The sequence below is a fragment of the Sciurus carolinensis genome, chromosome 8 (genome assembly GCF_902686445.1).
Source record: "Sciurus carolinensis chromosome 8, mSciCar1.2, whole genome shotgun sequence".
Lineage (NCBI taxonomy): Eukaryota > Metazoa > Chordata > Mammalia > Rodentia > Sciuridae > Sciurus > Sciurus carolinensis.
In genome coordinates, this window is record NC_062220.1 from 121,958,893 (window position 1) to 121,974,122 (window position 15,230).

General features: G+C 40.5%; 1 protein-coding gene across 1 annotated transcript in view; it reads left to right on the plus strand.

Moving 5' to 3' along the window:
* The window catches only part of Snap29 (synaptosome associated protein 29), a 29,341-nt gene extending 14,413 nt beyond the window's left edge, over nucleotides 1–14,928 (plus strand). The window contains exons 4-5 of the mRNA XM_047562865.1: nucleotides 5,592–5,690; nucleotides 12,174–14,928. Of these exons, the coding sequence (XP_047418821.1) occupies nucleotides 5,592–5,690; nucleotides 12,174–12,331 (257 nt within the window). The 3' untranslated portion in view covers nucleotides 12,332–14,928. The remainder of the gene's footprint in view (nucleotides 1–5,591; nucleotides 5,691–12,173) is intronic.
* Nucleotides 14,929–15,230: the final 302 nt, after the last annotated feature.

Below are 15,230 nucleotides of genomic sequence, written 5' to 3' on the forward strand. Positions count from 1 at the left end.
TGTTGTGGAGGGTGGATTAAGGAAGTAGGGGCCTACATTATGTTGAAATGATCCTGCCTGCCATTGGTTCCCACCCGATGTAGTTCTGAGCTTTTCCAAGAGCAAAAACTAACTGCAGGGGCTGGGGTTGTAACTCAGTGGTAGAGTACTTGCCTGGCATGCATGAGGCACTGGGGTTTTTTTTGTTTGGTTTTTTTTTTTGGTTTTTTTTTTTTATTTATCTTTATTGTAAACAAATGGGATACATGTTGTTTCTGTTTGTACATGGAGTAACAGCATACCATTTGCATATTCATACATTTACATAGAGTAGTGATGTTTGATTCATTCCGTTATTTTTTTCCTTCCCCCCCACCCCTCCCACCTCTCTTTTCCCTCTATACAGTCCCTCCGTCCTCCATTCTTGCCCCCCTCCCACCCCCCATTACATGTCATCATCCACTTATCAGTGAGATCATTCATCTTTTGGATTTTTGAGATTGGCTTATCTCACTTAACATGATATTCTCCAATTTCATCCATTTGCCTGCAAATGCCATAATTTTATTATTCTTTATAGCTGAGTAATAGTCCATTGTATATATATACCACAGTTTCTTTATCCATTCTTCAATTGAAGGGCATCTAGGTTGGTTCCACAGTCGAGGCACTGGGTTTGATCCTCAATACCACATAAAAATAAACAAATAAAAGTATTGTGTCCATCTGCAACTAAAAAATAAAAATAATTTAAAATTTTTTAAAAAAACTAACTTCAGGAATGACCCTTGTGGTAAGTAAAATAATATACCAGAAGTATCTACTTCCCAATCCCTAGAACCTATATGTTAGGTTATAGACAAAAGGAGAGTTATGATTATACGTGGAGCTGACTTTGAGATGGGGAGATTATCTTGTGTTATCCCGTTAGGCCCAAAGTCATCACAAGGGTCCTTTATATGTGGAAAATGGAGGCAAAAGAAAATGTGAGCTGGGCACAGTGGTACCCACCTATATTCCCAGGTACTCAGGAGGTTGAGGTAGGAAGATTGCCTGGCTAATTTAGCTAGACCCAGAAGTTGAAAAGTCGAAAGGTCTGGGGATGTAGCTCAGTGGTAGTGCACTCCTGGGTGTTCAATCCCTAATAAGAAAAAATAAAAAGAGAATGACAGACGTAGAACGTCAGAGTAGTGTTAAGTCCCTAATACAAAAAAAAAAAAAAAAAAGAAAGAAAAGAAACGCACAAAGAGAAACATTTGGAAATGCCATACTACTGGCTTTAAAGATGGAGGAAGGGACCACCTGCAAAAGAATGTAGGTGAGGACAAGGAATTGGATCCTCTCCCAAGAACCTCCAGAAAGAATGCAGCCCTATCTAAATCTTTAATTTCATTTATTGAAACCCTGTTTAGACTTCCAACCTTGGAACTGAAAAATAAGTTTATTATCATTTGTCACAACAGTAGGAGGAGACTAATACAACCCCCATGTCTGTGTAGGAGACATAGCAGCATAGGCAAGGTATGCAAGGTAGACTGTGTCTTGTGATATTAATAGGAGTCAGCCTACTTATGTCAAATGATAGGCCCAGAAACATATCTGAAAAGAAATTTAGGCCTCCTGGGACCTCCTTGAGCCCCTAGAAAGCCATATACATTAAAATAATGGTAGAATTCAAATACTGACTGTACCTAACTGTGCCACCTTTGAAGAAGTCAGAATGCATCCTAACAGCACTAAAACCCACCAGTGTCATAGTTGACATAGCAAGGAAATACCTGATAGAGGAAGAACTGGGGATTGGGACATAATAACATGGGAACAGGTCATTTTAGAAAGGAGAAAACCATGGGAGAAAGTGAGGGTAACATTAAAATGCAAAGGGCCTCATACCTTGGAGAAATAAAATAATACCGCACACCTGAAACATAAAATTTTAAGGAATTAAGGCACTTTTCATTTATGTGGTATATTTTAATTTAAGAGAGCTAAAAAAAAAAAAAATGGACACCATATGTGTAGTTTGGCTTTAGTAGGTTGATGTTTGGAGGAAAGGAAATAGTCAGTCCTTCATATTTTTAGGTTCTATATCTGCAAGTTCCAAATTTATGCATCCAACTTAATCATCAATCCAAAATATTCTTAAAATTGTGCTGCACTAAACATGCAGACTTAATTCTTGACATTAACCTTTAAATAGTACAATGTAACTAGTATTAACATAGCACTTACACTGTGTGGTTTTATAAGTAATCTAGAGATTATTTAAAATATACAGAAGGAGGGTATAGTAGCACACATCTGTAATTCTAGGAGCTTGGGAGACTAGAGTAAGAGGATCACAAATGGAGGCCAACCTCAGCAATTTATCCAGACCCTGTCTCATAGGTGGTACAGTGGCATGCCTGTGATCCCAGTGACTCAGGAGACTGAGGCAGGAAGATCTTGAGTTCAAAGCCAGCCTCAGCAATTTAGCAAAGCTCTAAGCAACTTAGCAAGACCCTGCCTCTAAATAAAAAATAAAAATGGCTGGGAATGTGACTCAGTGGTTCAGCACTCCTGGGTTCAATCCCTGGTACAAAAATAAAAAAAATAAAAAACAGACCCTGTCTGAAAATAAAAAGTGTGGGGAATATAGCTTAGTGGTAGGGCACTCCTGGGTTCAGTCAGTTCAAGGTCAGGAGGGAGTATAGAAGTATACAGGAAAACATGAGTAGATTATATGAGCATCCCTTGCTTTGGATGTCTGTTGAGGATCCTGGAACCAATCCCCTATAATACAAAAGGATGACTACTTTACTCTAAAGAGAGAGATTTCCCCCAAAAGAGGCAAATAGAGATGACAGAGCTTTTCTGTGTGCCTTTAGAAATTGAAGTTCAAGGGCCAGGAATGTAGCTCAATGGTAAAATGCATGCCTAGGATTTGTGAAGTCCAAGGTTCAAGTTCAACCCTAGTACTGCAAAATGGAGAAGGGGAAGGAAGCCAGGCCCAATGTCACATACCTGTATTCCCAGCAACTCAGGAAGCTGAGGCAGGAGGATCACAAGTTCAGGGCCAGACTCAACAACTTAGCAAGACCCTCAGCAAATTAGCAAGACCCTGTCCCACAATAAAAATTTAAAATGACGGGGAGTATAGATCAGTGGTAAAATGTCCATGAGTTCCATCCCTCATACTTGGGGGGAGGGGAAACTGAAGTTTAATTTCTTGGGGCAAATGTGCACTATTTAACAGTTCTTTTTTGCTTATTTTAAGTGAAAAGACAGCCTAGAAATAAGTTTTCAAAAGAACAAAAAAATCAGCAATAATCCCATTTATGTGACATAACTTTTTTTAAGTTTTAGATGGACACAATTTCTTTATTTTATTTGTTTATTTTTATGTGGTGCTGGGGATCGAACCCAGTGCCTCACACTTGCTAGACAAGTGCTCTACCAATGAGCCACAGCCCCAGCCCACATAACAACTTTGATTTTTTTTTTTTTTTTTTCAGTACTGGGAATTGAACCCAGGTCACTCCAACCATGAGCCACATCCCCAGTTCTTTTTATTTTATTTTTGAAATAGTGGCTTACCAAGTTACTCAGACTGACCTTGAACTTGGAATCCTCCTGCCTTAGCCTTCTGAGTTACTGGGATTACAGGCATGCACCACTGCAACTGGCTACAATTTATATTTTTAAACTTTATCTCTGCTGGGCAAAGTGGTTTATGTGCTGGTAGTCCCAACTATACAGGAGACTGAGGCAAAATTGCTTGTACCCAGGATTCAAAGACAGCCTGGGCTACTTAACAACACTGTTTCAAAATTTTAAAAAAGCTAAAAGGCACTGGGGGTGCATGTAGCTCAATGGTTGAGTGTATGCTTAGCTTGCCCAAGGCCCTGGGTTCAATCCCTAGCACCCAGAAAAAGTTTTTTTTTCCTTTTGATACTAAGGATTGAACCCAGGAGTGCTTTGCCACTGAGCTATATCACCAAGTCTTTTTATTAATTATTTTGAAAGAGTCTCACCAAATTACTGAACCTCAATCCTTTTGTCTCAACTTTGAGAGTCGCTGAAATTACAGGTGTGCACTGCCACACCTAGACCTTGTCCATACATCTGTGTAGTTTTTACTCTGATGCAGTTCCTCTGCCATACAACAGTACTTGTATGAGTGTGTCTTTCAGAGTCTGTGTACCACCATCTGTCCAGTTGACCCATGGAAAGTCTTTTTTGGAGAAGGGAACTTCTTGGGGAGGGGTCGTTTTGTTTTTTTGAGAGATCAAATCTTGCTGTATTGCCCAGGCTGGTCTCAAACTTCTGGCCTTAACCTCCCAAGAAGCTGGTAGTATAGACTTATACCACCACACCCAACCATGTGACTGCTTTGCTTTATTCCCTCATATGTTGTATCCATTCTCACCCCTGTCATTCTATATTGCCTCAGCCAGTTACTTCATTCCTTCCAGCCATTTTCTAGGTTAATATCAATTTCATGCCATATGCCATGGGGGTAAACCTATAATCCTAGCTACTCCAGAGGTTGACACAGGAGGATCACACATTTGAGACCAACCTGGGCAACTTAACAAGACCCTCTGTCAAAGTAAAAAATAAAAAGGGCTGAAGGTGTAGCTCAGTAGTAGAGTGTCCCTGGGTTCAATCCCCAATACAACTAAATTATCTTTTATGTATCTTTTATACATTTTATAAGGGGCTGGGGTATAGTTTAGAGAGAGAGCACTTGCCTACCACGCACAAGACCCTGTGTTTGATTCCCAGCACTGCAAAAATAAAGCCAGGTGTGACAGCATACACCTATAATCCCAGTGACTTGGAAGGCAGAGGCAGGAGGATCACAGTTCTATGTCAGCCTAAGCAACTTAGTGAGACCATCTCTCAAAATAAAATTTTAAAAGGTGCTGAGTAATGGAGTTTTATTCAGTCATAAAGAATTAAATTATGACCAGACACAGTGACTGGTGCCCACAACTTAGCAAGGCCCTAAGAAACTTAGTGAGACTCTGTGTCTAAATAAAATATAAAAATAGCTAAGGATGTGACTCAGTGGTTAAGTGCCCCTGGGTTCAATCCCCAGTACCAAAAAAAAAAAAAAAAAAAAAAAAAATATATATATATATATATATAAAATTCAGTTATGTCATTTATAGGAAAATGGATGAAACTTGAGAACAATGTTAAACAAAATAAGTCAAACTCAGAAAGTCAAGGGTCATATGTTTTCTCTCATATGTGACAGCTAGAGAGGACAAAGGAAAAGAAGGATAGGAAAGGGGGAATCTCCTGAAAATCAAAAGGCAATCAATCAAGAAAGGGACCAGGGAAAGGAGAATGGGAGGGAAAAAGGAAATACTGGGGAATTATGTTGTCCCAGTTATATTGTTACATCATGTTCATGTACAAATATGTAATAAATCCTACCATTATGTATAATTATAGTGGACCAATAAAAAAATATGTAATATAATAAACAGGTGCTGGAGATATAGCTCAGTAGTACAGCACTCCTGTGTTCAATCCCTAGTACCAAAATGAAAAGATCAATTTCATGAAGCAGCATTTCAAGGAATATCAGTTAACCATTCTCCTGATGTTTTTAAACTCAGACTGTATCCTTGGAGGACCTGGTTCTGCTGTGAGTACAGAGGCTTACCCAAAGAACCCACACCTTCGAGCCTATCACCAGAAAATCGACAGCAACTTAGGTAAGACCAAGAGCTGCATCAGCGTCTAAATCACTTGTCTTCCAGGTAGCTCATGCCAAGCACAACCAGCATACACAAAGCCACAGTTAGTCACTCTTTAACCATGTGTCACATGGTCATGTCCATCTCACCACCTCACTATCTCAGGAATCTGTCCACTTCTATTTCCTGCTTTCAGTTGAACCAAGTTATGCCTACCTCTTTTTTATTTTTTAACTGTGAATGGACCTTTATTTTATTTATTTATTTACATGTGGTGCTGAGAATTGAATCTAGTGCCTCACACATGCTAGGCAAGTGCTCTACCACTGAGCTACAACCCCAGCCCATCTAGAACCCCAGCTCCCATGACAGCCTCTTGCTTGGATCCTGACAGTAGCAGAGACCTAAGAGTCCCTGTGAGGCCTACATCGAAGCCTTGCTGTGACCACTTGCTCCATCCTTCCTACATCGCTATATGGAGCCCCAGTTTACACCCCTGTAAAACTGGCTGCCCCTGAGGATTGGTGGAAGAGTTTTCATGAACTGATCCTGAGCACTTAGGAAAGTGCCTGGCTTGGTAAGAGTTGGCAGTCACATTGGCACATTATCCACACAGCTGCCAGAGTGAGCTTTCAAAACAGAAGTCAGGTGGTGCATTTCAAAACTCTCTGGTGTGCATCTCTGTACACTTGGAACACAGTACAGGTTTTGTGTCCTTGCCTCCTCCCCCCAACCCCTTTCCCTCATTACTGTTGGCTCCTATGAACTCTTTTTGCCTTTCTTTCTTCCTCACATCCCTATCTTTCTGGAGTGTCCTTGCAGGCTAGCCCTTTCTCACACAGCTAGTTGTGTTTCAGTATAGCCTCCTGTCTGTCTATCTCTCTCTCTCTCTCTCTCTCTCTCTCTCTCTCTCTCTCTCTCTCTTTGGATAAAGCTAGGGATTGAACCCAGAGGCTCACACATGCTAGCCAAGCACTCTACCCCTGAGTTATGTCCCCAACCCTTGATTTCCTCTTATAATCACTCAAGGCCCTGATTTTCTACAGTCCTGCCCATCCATTTGTGTTCCTGACCACACAATCAGTTTCAGGAGAGCATGGGAATGTGTCTGTTCTATCACCACTTTACTTACAGGGCCCAGTAGGAACACTTGGTGATATTTTTTTCTTATTTTTTTAATTAAAAGAGAAGTCACCCATTTGAGGTCCAAGTAGAGAGGTAAACTCAGGCAGCAGGAATTGGCTCATGGGCATGAGTTTATTCAAAGCCAAGTCTCAGATGTGCTACCTCCTCTTACCTTTCCAAACAGGAACTGCATCACAGCTATCCTAGTTACTGTCAGTCTCCCAGCACTTGTTAGGAGATGGCAAAGTAAGTGAGATAAATAATTTAAAAATTCTCCCTGCTCTAAGGGTATCCAGTGGAAGGCACAACTGAAACCGATGCATGTTGGGTATCCATATATAGGCTTCTGCTCACCCCTAGAGGGGACACACCAATGAATTCCTTTCCCTGTTTACCTACAGTGGTGCTTATTCCAGCAGTCTGAACCTGTAACATAAATGGCATATTAGTTGAATGCTCACTCTTTTTTGTATTATATAAACTGCTTATTTCCTTGTTAGTTTTTTCCTACTTACACTGATATGTCAGAAAACTTCTCATTACAATGAATTTCTGTTCCTTTTCTCTTCCTCTCTCTCTTCTTTCCTTCCCTCCCTTCCTTCATTTCTTTCTTAGTTTATACAATGACTGCAATCTCTTTCTTTCTTTCTTTTTTAGTATTTTGTTTTATTTGTAGGTGGACACAGTATCTTTATTTTATTTATCTTTATGTTATGCTGAGAATCAAACCCAGGGCCTCACGCATGCTAGGTGAACACTCTGCCATTGAGCCACAACCCCAGCCCAAGTCTTTTTCTTTTTAATAATTTTAGGGCTGGGGTTATTACCCTGTGGTTAGAGCACTTGCCTAGCATGTGAGAGGCACTGGGTTCAATTCTCAGCACTGCATATAAATAAATAAATAAAAATAAAGGTCCATTGACAACTAAAAAAAAATTGTAGATTTTTTTTTTTTTTTTTTTTTTTATGGTGCTGGGGATTGAACCCAGGGCCTTATGCATGCGAGGCAAGCACTCTACCAACTGATCTATATCCCCAGCCCTAAAATTATTTTTTAAAAACTAGGGGCTGGGGATATAGCTCAGTTGGTAGAGTGCTTGCCTCGCATGCATAAGGCCCTGGGTTCAATCCCCAGCACCGCAAAAAATAATAGTAATAATAAGTTTAAACTTTGTTCCTTTTTCTTTTTCTTTTAAGAGGTAAGAGCTAAGTTGCTCAGGCTGACCCTGAGCTGCTAGGCTCACATGATCTTCTTGCTGCCTCCCAAGTAGCTGGATCTATAGGTATACACCACTCTACCTAACTTAACCTTTGTTTTTGATTCATTAATAGAAAATTAGGTAAATAAGTGCCATGAGGTAAAAAAAAAAAAAAAACCCATAGTCCTCCTGTCTGGCAGTGTTTGCTAATTTGGTGTAATTCTTTCCATTTTTCATGTATGTATGTACACACATATCTACAATATCAGATGTACTTGGCATCATTTCAGTGCATTTACTTTTGTTCTTTTTTATTTTATATATATATATTCTTTTTTTTAAGTTGCCTATGGACCTTTTTATTTTATTTTATTTATATGTGGTGCTGAGAACCGAACCCAGTGCTCACACATGCTAGGCAAGGTCTATACCACTGAGCCATGGACCCCAGCCCAATGTATTTTACTTTTTTTTCCAGTAGTTTCTTTCTTTCTTTCTTTCTTTCTCTTTTATTTTTTATTTTTACAGACAGCATTTTGATTCATTGTACAACTTTTCGTTTCTATGGTTGTACACGATGTAGATTCACACAATTCATGTAATCATACATGTACATAGGATAATGATGTCTGTCTCATTCTATCTTTCCTACCCCCTCCTCCTCCCCACTGTCACCAGTGTATTTACTTTTGTATACTACTTTTTCACTTAGGTTTGAATACCTTCCTAAACTACAGAAGTTCTTTGAAAGCACCACTTTTTTTTTTTTTTATTGTAAACAAATGGGATACATGTTGTTTTCTGTTTGTACATAAAGGCATACCATTTGTGTAATCATAAATTTACATAGGGTGATGTTGGTTGATTCATTCTGTTATTTTTCCCCTTCCCCCCACCCCTCCCATCCCTCTTTTCCCTCTATACAGTCCTTCCTTCCCCCATTCTTGCCCCCCTCCCTAACCCTCACTCTAATCCTAAAACTAACCCCTCCCACGCCCCATTATGTATCATCATCCACTTATCAGCGAGATCATTCTTGAAAGCACCACTTTTAAAAGTTCCATTCCCACCAGGCACAATGGTGCACACCTGTAATCCCACTAAGGTGTAATCCCACTAAGGCAGGAGGCTTGCAAATTTGATGCAGCCTCAGCAACTTAGCAAGGCCCTAAGCAACTGGGTTCAACCCCCAATACAAAAAAAAAAAAAAAAAAAAAAAAAAAATTCTAGCCCCTGCTCTTGGACATTTGGGTTATTTTCATTGTTTGCTACCATAAATCATCATTTAGCCATTCCCATGCAGCAGAATTCTGACCACATTTTGTAGCTTGATTAGTAGAAATAGTCAGCAAATATAATCTCGTTAAACATTAAAAAAAATGTTTATGCAAAAAGGACATGAATTTTAAAGAACAGACATAAGCAAGAGCAAATAAATGTTTTTCTGCCACTCACAGGTCACCACTGTTACCCTCCATGAAAATGTACTTTATTTTTTTATTCTGTTTTTGTTTAAGATGGAGACTTGCTACGTTGCCCAAGCTGAACTCGAACTCCTGAGTTCAAGTAATCTTCTACCATAGCCTCCCCAGCAGCTGGGATTATAAGCCTGAGCCATTATGCCCTGCTTGTTGGCATTTTAGATCTATGTGACTCATCAGGGAAGCTGTTTTCTTGTTCTTTTTTTAAGCTTTTTTTTTTTAATTTTTTTTATTTATACATGAACACAATACCTTTATTTATTTTTTTATGTGGTGCTGAGGATTGAACCAGGTGCCTTACACATGCAATGCAAGTGCTCTACCACTGAGCCCAGCCTCAAGGAAGCTGCTTTCACCAAGGGCAGGGGAAAGAACTCGTTTCAGCACTCTCCACACCCATAGGCTTCTCCCCGCAACCCCACTCTCCTTCACCCCCAGAGCCCAGGAAAGAACCAGATAGCCGCCTCTTGATTCTGTCCTCTGGACTTTGCCCTCCCGAGTAAAAGACTTCTGCAAGACCAAAAATGTGTCTGCCCAGGTCTGATCACTCCAGGGAGACACCCAACAGTGCTCCACAGCCCCTTATTCTTCATCGGGAGAAAGTACCATTGGTACCTGCTGGCAGGGACACAGGGATAAGGGAAACTGAGGAAGGATGCTGAATTCAAGGAGTGAGCAGGGTAAGAACTGAGTGCTGTCCACCGCTGGAGGCCGAAGATGCAGTTGGCTCTGAGGACTTGTGATCAGGTAGTCCCCACAGGGTAAAGTATAAAAGAATAAGGAGAGAACCAAGGCCCAAAGTGGGCAACTGGCTCCTATGGCCGGCTGTCCCTTCTGACATAGGCTATACAGGCACATTTGTTTACACTCTTTCCTTATCACACCTTTTTCCTATTTCAGGAACTCTTGACTTTTGACTTATTTCCTGGTAGCTTTGCTTTACCATACTTCTTTCTCCCCCTCCTCCCCCACCCCTGCCCCATACTAGGGATTGAACCACAGAATTACATCCTCAACCCTTTTTTTTTTTTCTTTTTTTTTTGAGACGGGTTTTCACTGAATTGCCCAGGCTGACCTCGAACTGGTGATCCTCCTACCTCAGTTTCTCAAGTCACTGGGATTACAGGCATGCACCACTATGCCCAGCTACTTTGCCATACTTTTTACCTCAGCCTACCTTTTGCCTTTCCTTAGCAGTACCAGATGCCAAGAAACTTCCTGAGGCCTGGGGTGACCACACAGGTTTTACTCTCCTTGGAAAACAAAGCATGGGTTTCAATGACCTCAAGAAGCATAGAGCTAAAGACTGTTTAAAGGGCTGGGGAGATAGCTCAGTTGGTCCCTGGGTTCGATCCCCAGCACCGCCAAAAAAAAAAAAAAAGACTGTTTAAAAAACAAAAACAAAAAACTAATTTTTGTGATGCCACTGCTAAGTACTTATGTGTGCTGACCTCTTCAATTAATAATCTTTAATTTTGCAAAAAAAGAAGGTTAACAAAGCACCACCTCTTCTCTCTCACTTTCAACTCTTTCCCAACCTGCTGTTCACAGTACAAGGGCAGATATCAGCCCTGGTCGAGTCCTCCACCCCCAGTACACATACACACACTATCACAAACCTAGGAATGAGACTATGCAAGTCTTCCAGCAGAACCAGTTAAGACCTATCTCTACAGTCGGTGCAGACCTACCAGGGGAAGCTAGAATTCCTTGGTATGTCTCTCCCGCAGCCTTGTCCTCAGTTCTCTTCATATCATCTTGTGCGGGGCTCATCTCTTACACATTCCTAAGCCATGTCCTTATAGATATTATCCATCTTAAAAGTGAATGTTAGGCTGGGCACAGTGGCACACACCTGTAATCCTAGCAGCTCAAGAGGCTGAGGCAGGAGGATCACAAATTGAAAACAGGCTGTAAACAACTTAGTGAGATCCTCTCTCAAAATTTAAAAATAATAAAAAGGACTGGGATGGTGCTCAATGGTGAAGTGTCTCAGGATTCAATCCCTGGTACAAAAAAAAAAATTAACTGAACCTGCACCTGTAATCCCAGCACCTTAGGAGACTGAGACAGAAGCGTTCACAAGTTTAAGGCCAGTCTCAGCAACTTTGGGAGACCCTTTCTCAAAACAAAAAAATAGCTAGACACAATGTACACACTTGTAATCCCAGAAACTTAGGAGGCTGAGGCAGGAGGACCCCAAGTTCAAGGCCAACCTCAGCAATTTAGCAAGGCCTTAAGCAACTTAGCAAGACCCTGTCTCAAAATAAAAGAACTAGGTATGTAGCTCAATGATAAAGTCCCAAAGGCTCCTAACTTCAATTCTCAGTAGCAAAAAATAAACAAATAAAATATAAAGGACTGGGAATATAGCTCAGTGGTAGAATACCTCTGTGTTAAGTCCCAAGTAACACCCCCAAAATTTTTCTTTTGGAACACCAAACATATTAACATTTGTTATCTTGGAGGAGAGGGGATGGCTTCTATATAAGCACATATTACTTTTTATTGAGTAAACAGTTTTTTCTCATTTGGACATGTTTTGGAAATCAACTCCCTGGAGCTTATAGATTGTCTTAGAAGAAAGAGGACTGAACAATCCAGACGTTGCTGAGCACCTGGGAGGGACTAAGAAGCATTTCCAAGTACTGTGACTGCCTTTGCTCAGGCCTGCTTATTATTTCCTTCTCTCACAGATGAACTGTCCATGGGACTGGGCCGTCTCAAGGACATAGCCCTGGGGATGCAGACAGAAATTGAGGAGCAAGATGACATTCTTGACCGACTAACAACTAAAGTGGACAAATTAGATATCAACATAAAAAGCACAGAAAGAAAAGTTCGACAACTTTAAAGATAGAGGAGTTCCATTCCATTGTGATAAAAAGATTGGAAAGATCTCATTTTAAATTCTCAAGAAATTTCATGTATTATTTAGTATGTAATTTAATGTGTGTTTGCAAATGTTATAACAGAATGAATCTTAAGAGATTTTTGTCGAGATGAAGAAATGTGTAAAATTTTTTTGTTAGAGCCGACACCTGCCTTAAATTCTTTCAGCTGCATAACTTTGAGATTTAAGTCTGAGCATAGTAGTCAAGGCCTGAATATCTTTGACGTTTGATTACCATCCTGGAAGTAGAAAAAGTTGCATTTCTTACTTTCAGCAGTATATAGGAAGATATGGGCAGAATTTCAGTCTGGCAACTATATCCTATGTTTCCCCAGTTTGCTATATTTATCATTTCTAGGCCTTGTGTAAGTCAGAGTATCAAGGGACCCTGTTCTTCTCAACTTGAGAGACCGAGGCAGGAGAATCCTAAGTTCAAGGCCAGTCTCAGCAACTTAGTGAGACCCTGACCCTAAATAAAAAATCAGAATAAAGGACTGGAGTTGTATCTCAGTGGTAAAGCGCCCCTGGGTTCAATCCCAAGTAATAAAAAAAGAAACCCTGTGTTTGTGGAGGAGGGTCCTTCCCACACCCTTGTAATGGAAATCATTGCACATACACAATATTGAGCACATTGTGATTCTTCCCTCCCCCCGCCCAGAAAAAGATTAGTCTTAGATCCAGACATACAATATGGCATATTCTTTGCTCTTTTGTTGACAGATGTCATCTGTTCCCCTACTGAGCTCTGTCCTTGGTATACATTTCAGTAGATGGACTTTAGACCAGCACTGCTCAGGGTGGTGCCTGGAATGGGCAGGGAATTGGCCCCCACCTGCTCTTATATTCTCCATCTCTGTTTGGAAACAGATTCTCCACTGGCTCAAGGACACCTTGCTGATTGACACAAGGTCGCTTTAGAATTAATGGAAATGAGGTATACACATGTGGACTACCAGTGGTCTTATTCATTGAGTCTTCTACCTGACTAGGGAATCACCATTGCCAAGCCTCAACATGGCAGAGTGTTTATTTGGTGTCTGGTGTCTCCTGACCCATCCAGGAGTCTCACCTACTTTTCTGTACTTCCTACAAGGTGACATTTGAATCATCACATTGATTCTCTGTCACCCAGTTTAGGAATAAAATTCCACAAATGATGTTGACCTTGTATAGAAGGATTTGGCTAAGAAGGAAAAAACTGGGTATGAGCTATATCCTCAGCCTACCCTTATCTTTTTTTTAAAAAACAAAATGTTTTGAAGATGGTGAAAGGGACTGATTTTAATAGACAGATCAGAAACTTGAAATAACAGTGCCTCCCCACTTAAAACATGGCACCACCCTGTGGGTCCTGTGCCATTTTCACGATGCTCTCCTTTAGAGTCTGTAGTCTATTATAAAGTATTGTTTGCTACAAGGCTGGGGGTATAGCTCAGTGGTAGGGCACTTGCTTATAGCCCTAGATTCAATTCCTATGGTACAAAAACAAAAAAGTACAATAGCGCATTAGTTTTTTTGTTTCATTTTGGTTTTTGGTTTTGGGGGTTTTGTTTTTTTGTTTTTTGCAGTACCAGAGATTAAACTTAGAGCCTCATGCATGTTAGACAAGACTTTCCAACAGAGTTACATCCCCAGACCATAATGACCATCTATATATCAATTTGTAGAAGTTTCTATCGAACCTATTCAAATCTTCCTAAAAATAGTGGCAGTCAGACTGGCAGTGTAGCTCAGAGTTAGAGCATTTGTCTAGCATATGAAAGGCCCCAGGTTTGATCCCCAGTGCCGTGAAAAAAAAATTTTTTTTCTACTTAAAAAATGCAAACCAGCTTGTGTATATTTTAAAACCTCCTAATGGTTTCTGATTTTTCCTCTTATCAACTTCTTCCATGTATATAATAATAACTGTTTCTCTTTATCATCATCAGGCATAGACTTGTGGAGATTAATCATTATACCTCAGATTTAAGCTTTTTTGTTGTTTTAAATAAACACACAGTGATGCATGCCTGTAATCCCAGCAACTTGGCAGACTGAAGAAGGAGGATCGCAGGTTCAAGTCTAGCCTGGGCAATTTAGCAAGACCCTATCTCAAAATAAAAAAGGATTTGGGGGAGCTGTGGTAGCGCACACTTGTAATCACAGCTCAGGGAGGCTGAAACAGGATCTTGAGTTCAAAGCCAGCCTTAGCAAAAGCAAGGCACTAAGCGACTCAGTGAGACCCTGTCTCTAAATAAAAATACAAAATAGAGCTGGGGATGTGGCTCAGTGGCGGAGGGCTCCTGAGTTCAATCCCTAGCACCAAAAAAAGGCCGGGCGGTTGGGGTGTGGGGTCAGTGGAAGAGAGCCTCTGAGTTCAGTCCTCAGTACCACAAAAAATAAATACATGTATGGCCACTGCCAAACATTTTCATCAGCAGCCTTCCCTTTGCATTATGGGATCAGTGATTCATCTTTGAAGCAAAGTAACATTTCATGAATTTTCTCTTATCTTTTCTTTTGTTGGGGTAATGAAGCCAATCTCCACCACCACCACCACCCCCACCTTTTTTTTTTTTTTTTTTGGTATGGGGGTTTCAACTCTTTTTCTTTTTATCCCTAAGTTACGTGCCCAGTTCTTTTCATTGTTTTATTTTGAAACAGGGTCTATCTAAATTGCTTAGGGCCTTGCTAAGTTGCTGAGGCTGGCTTTGAACTTGAATCCTCCTGCCTCAGCCTCCCAAGCTGCTAGGATTACCACACCCAGCATTATTATTATTTTTAATGCCAAGTGTATGGAAGGAGAATTGTCTTCATTTTTGTAAATATCTCTTCCTCTGACATTAGAGGGCCTGTTCTTGTTTAGACCATCTTGTTCTAA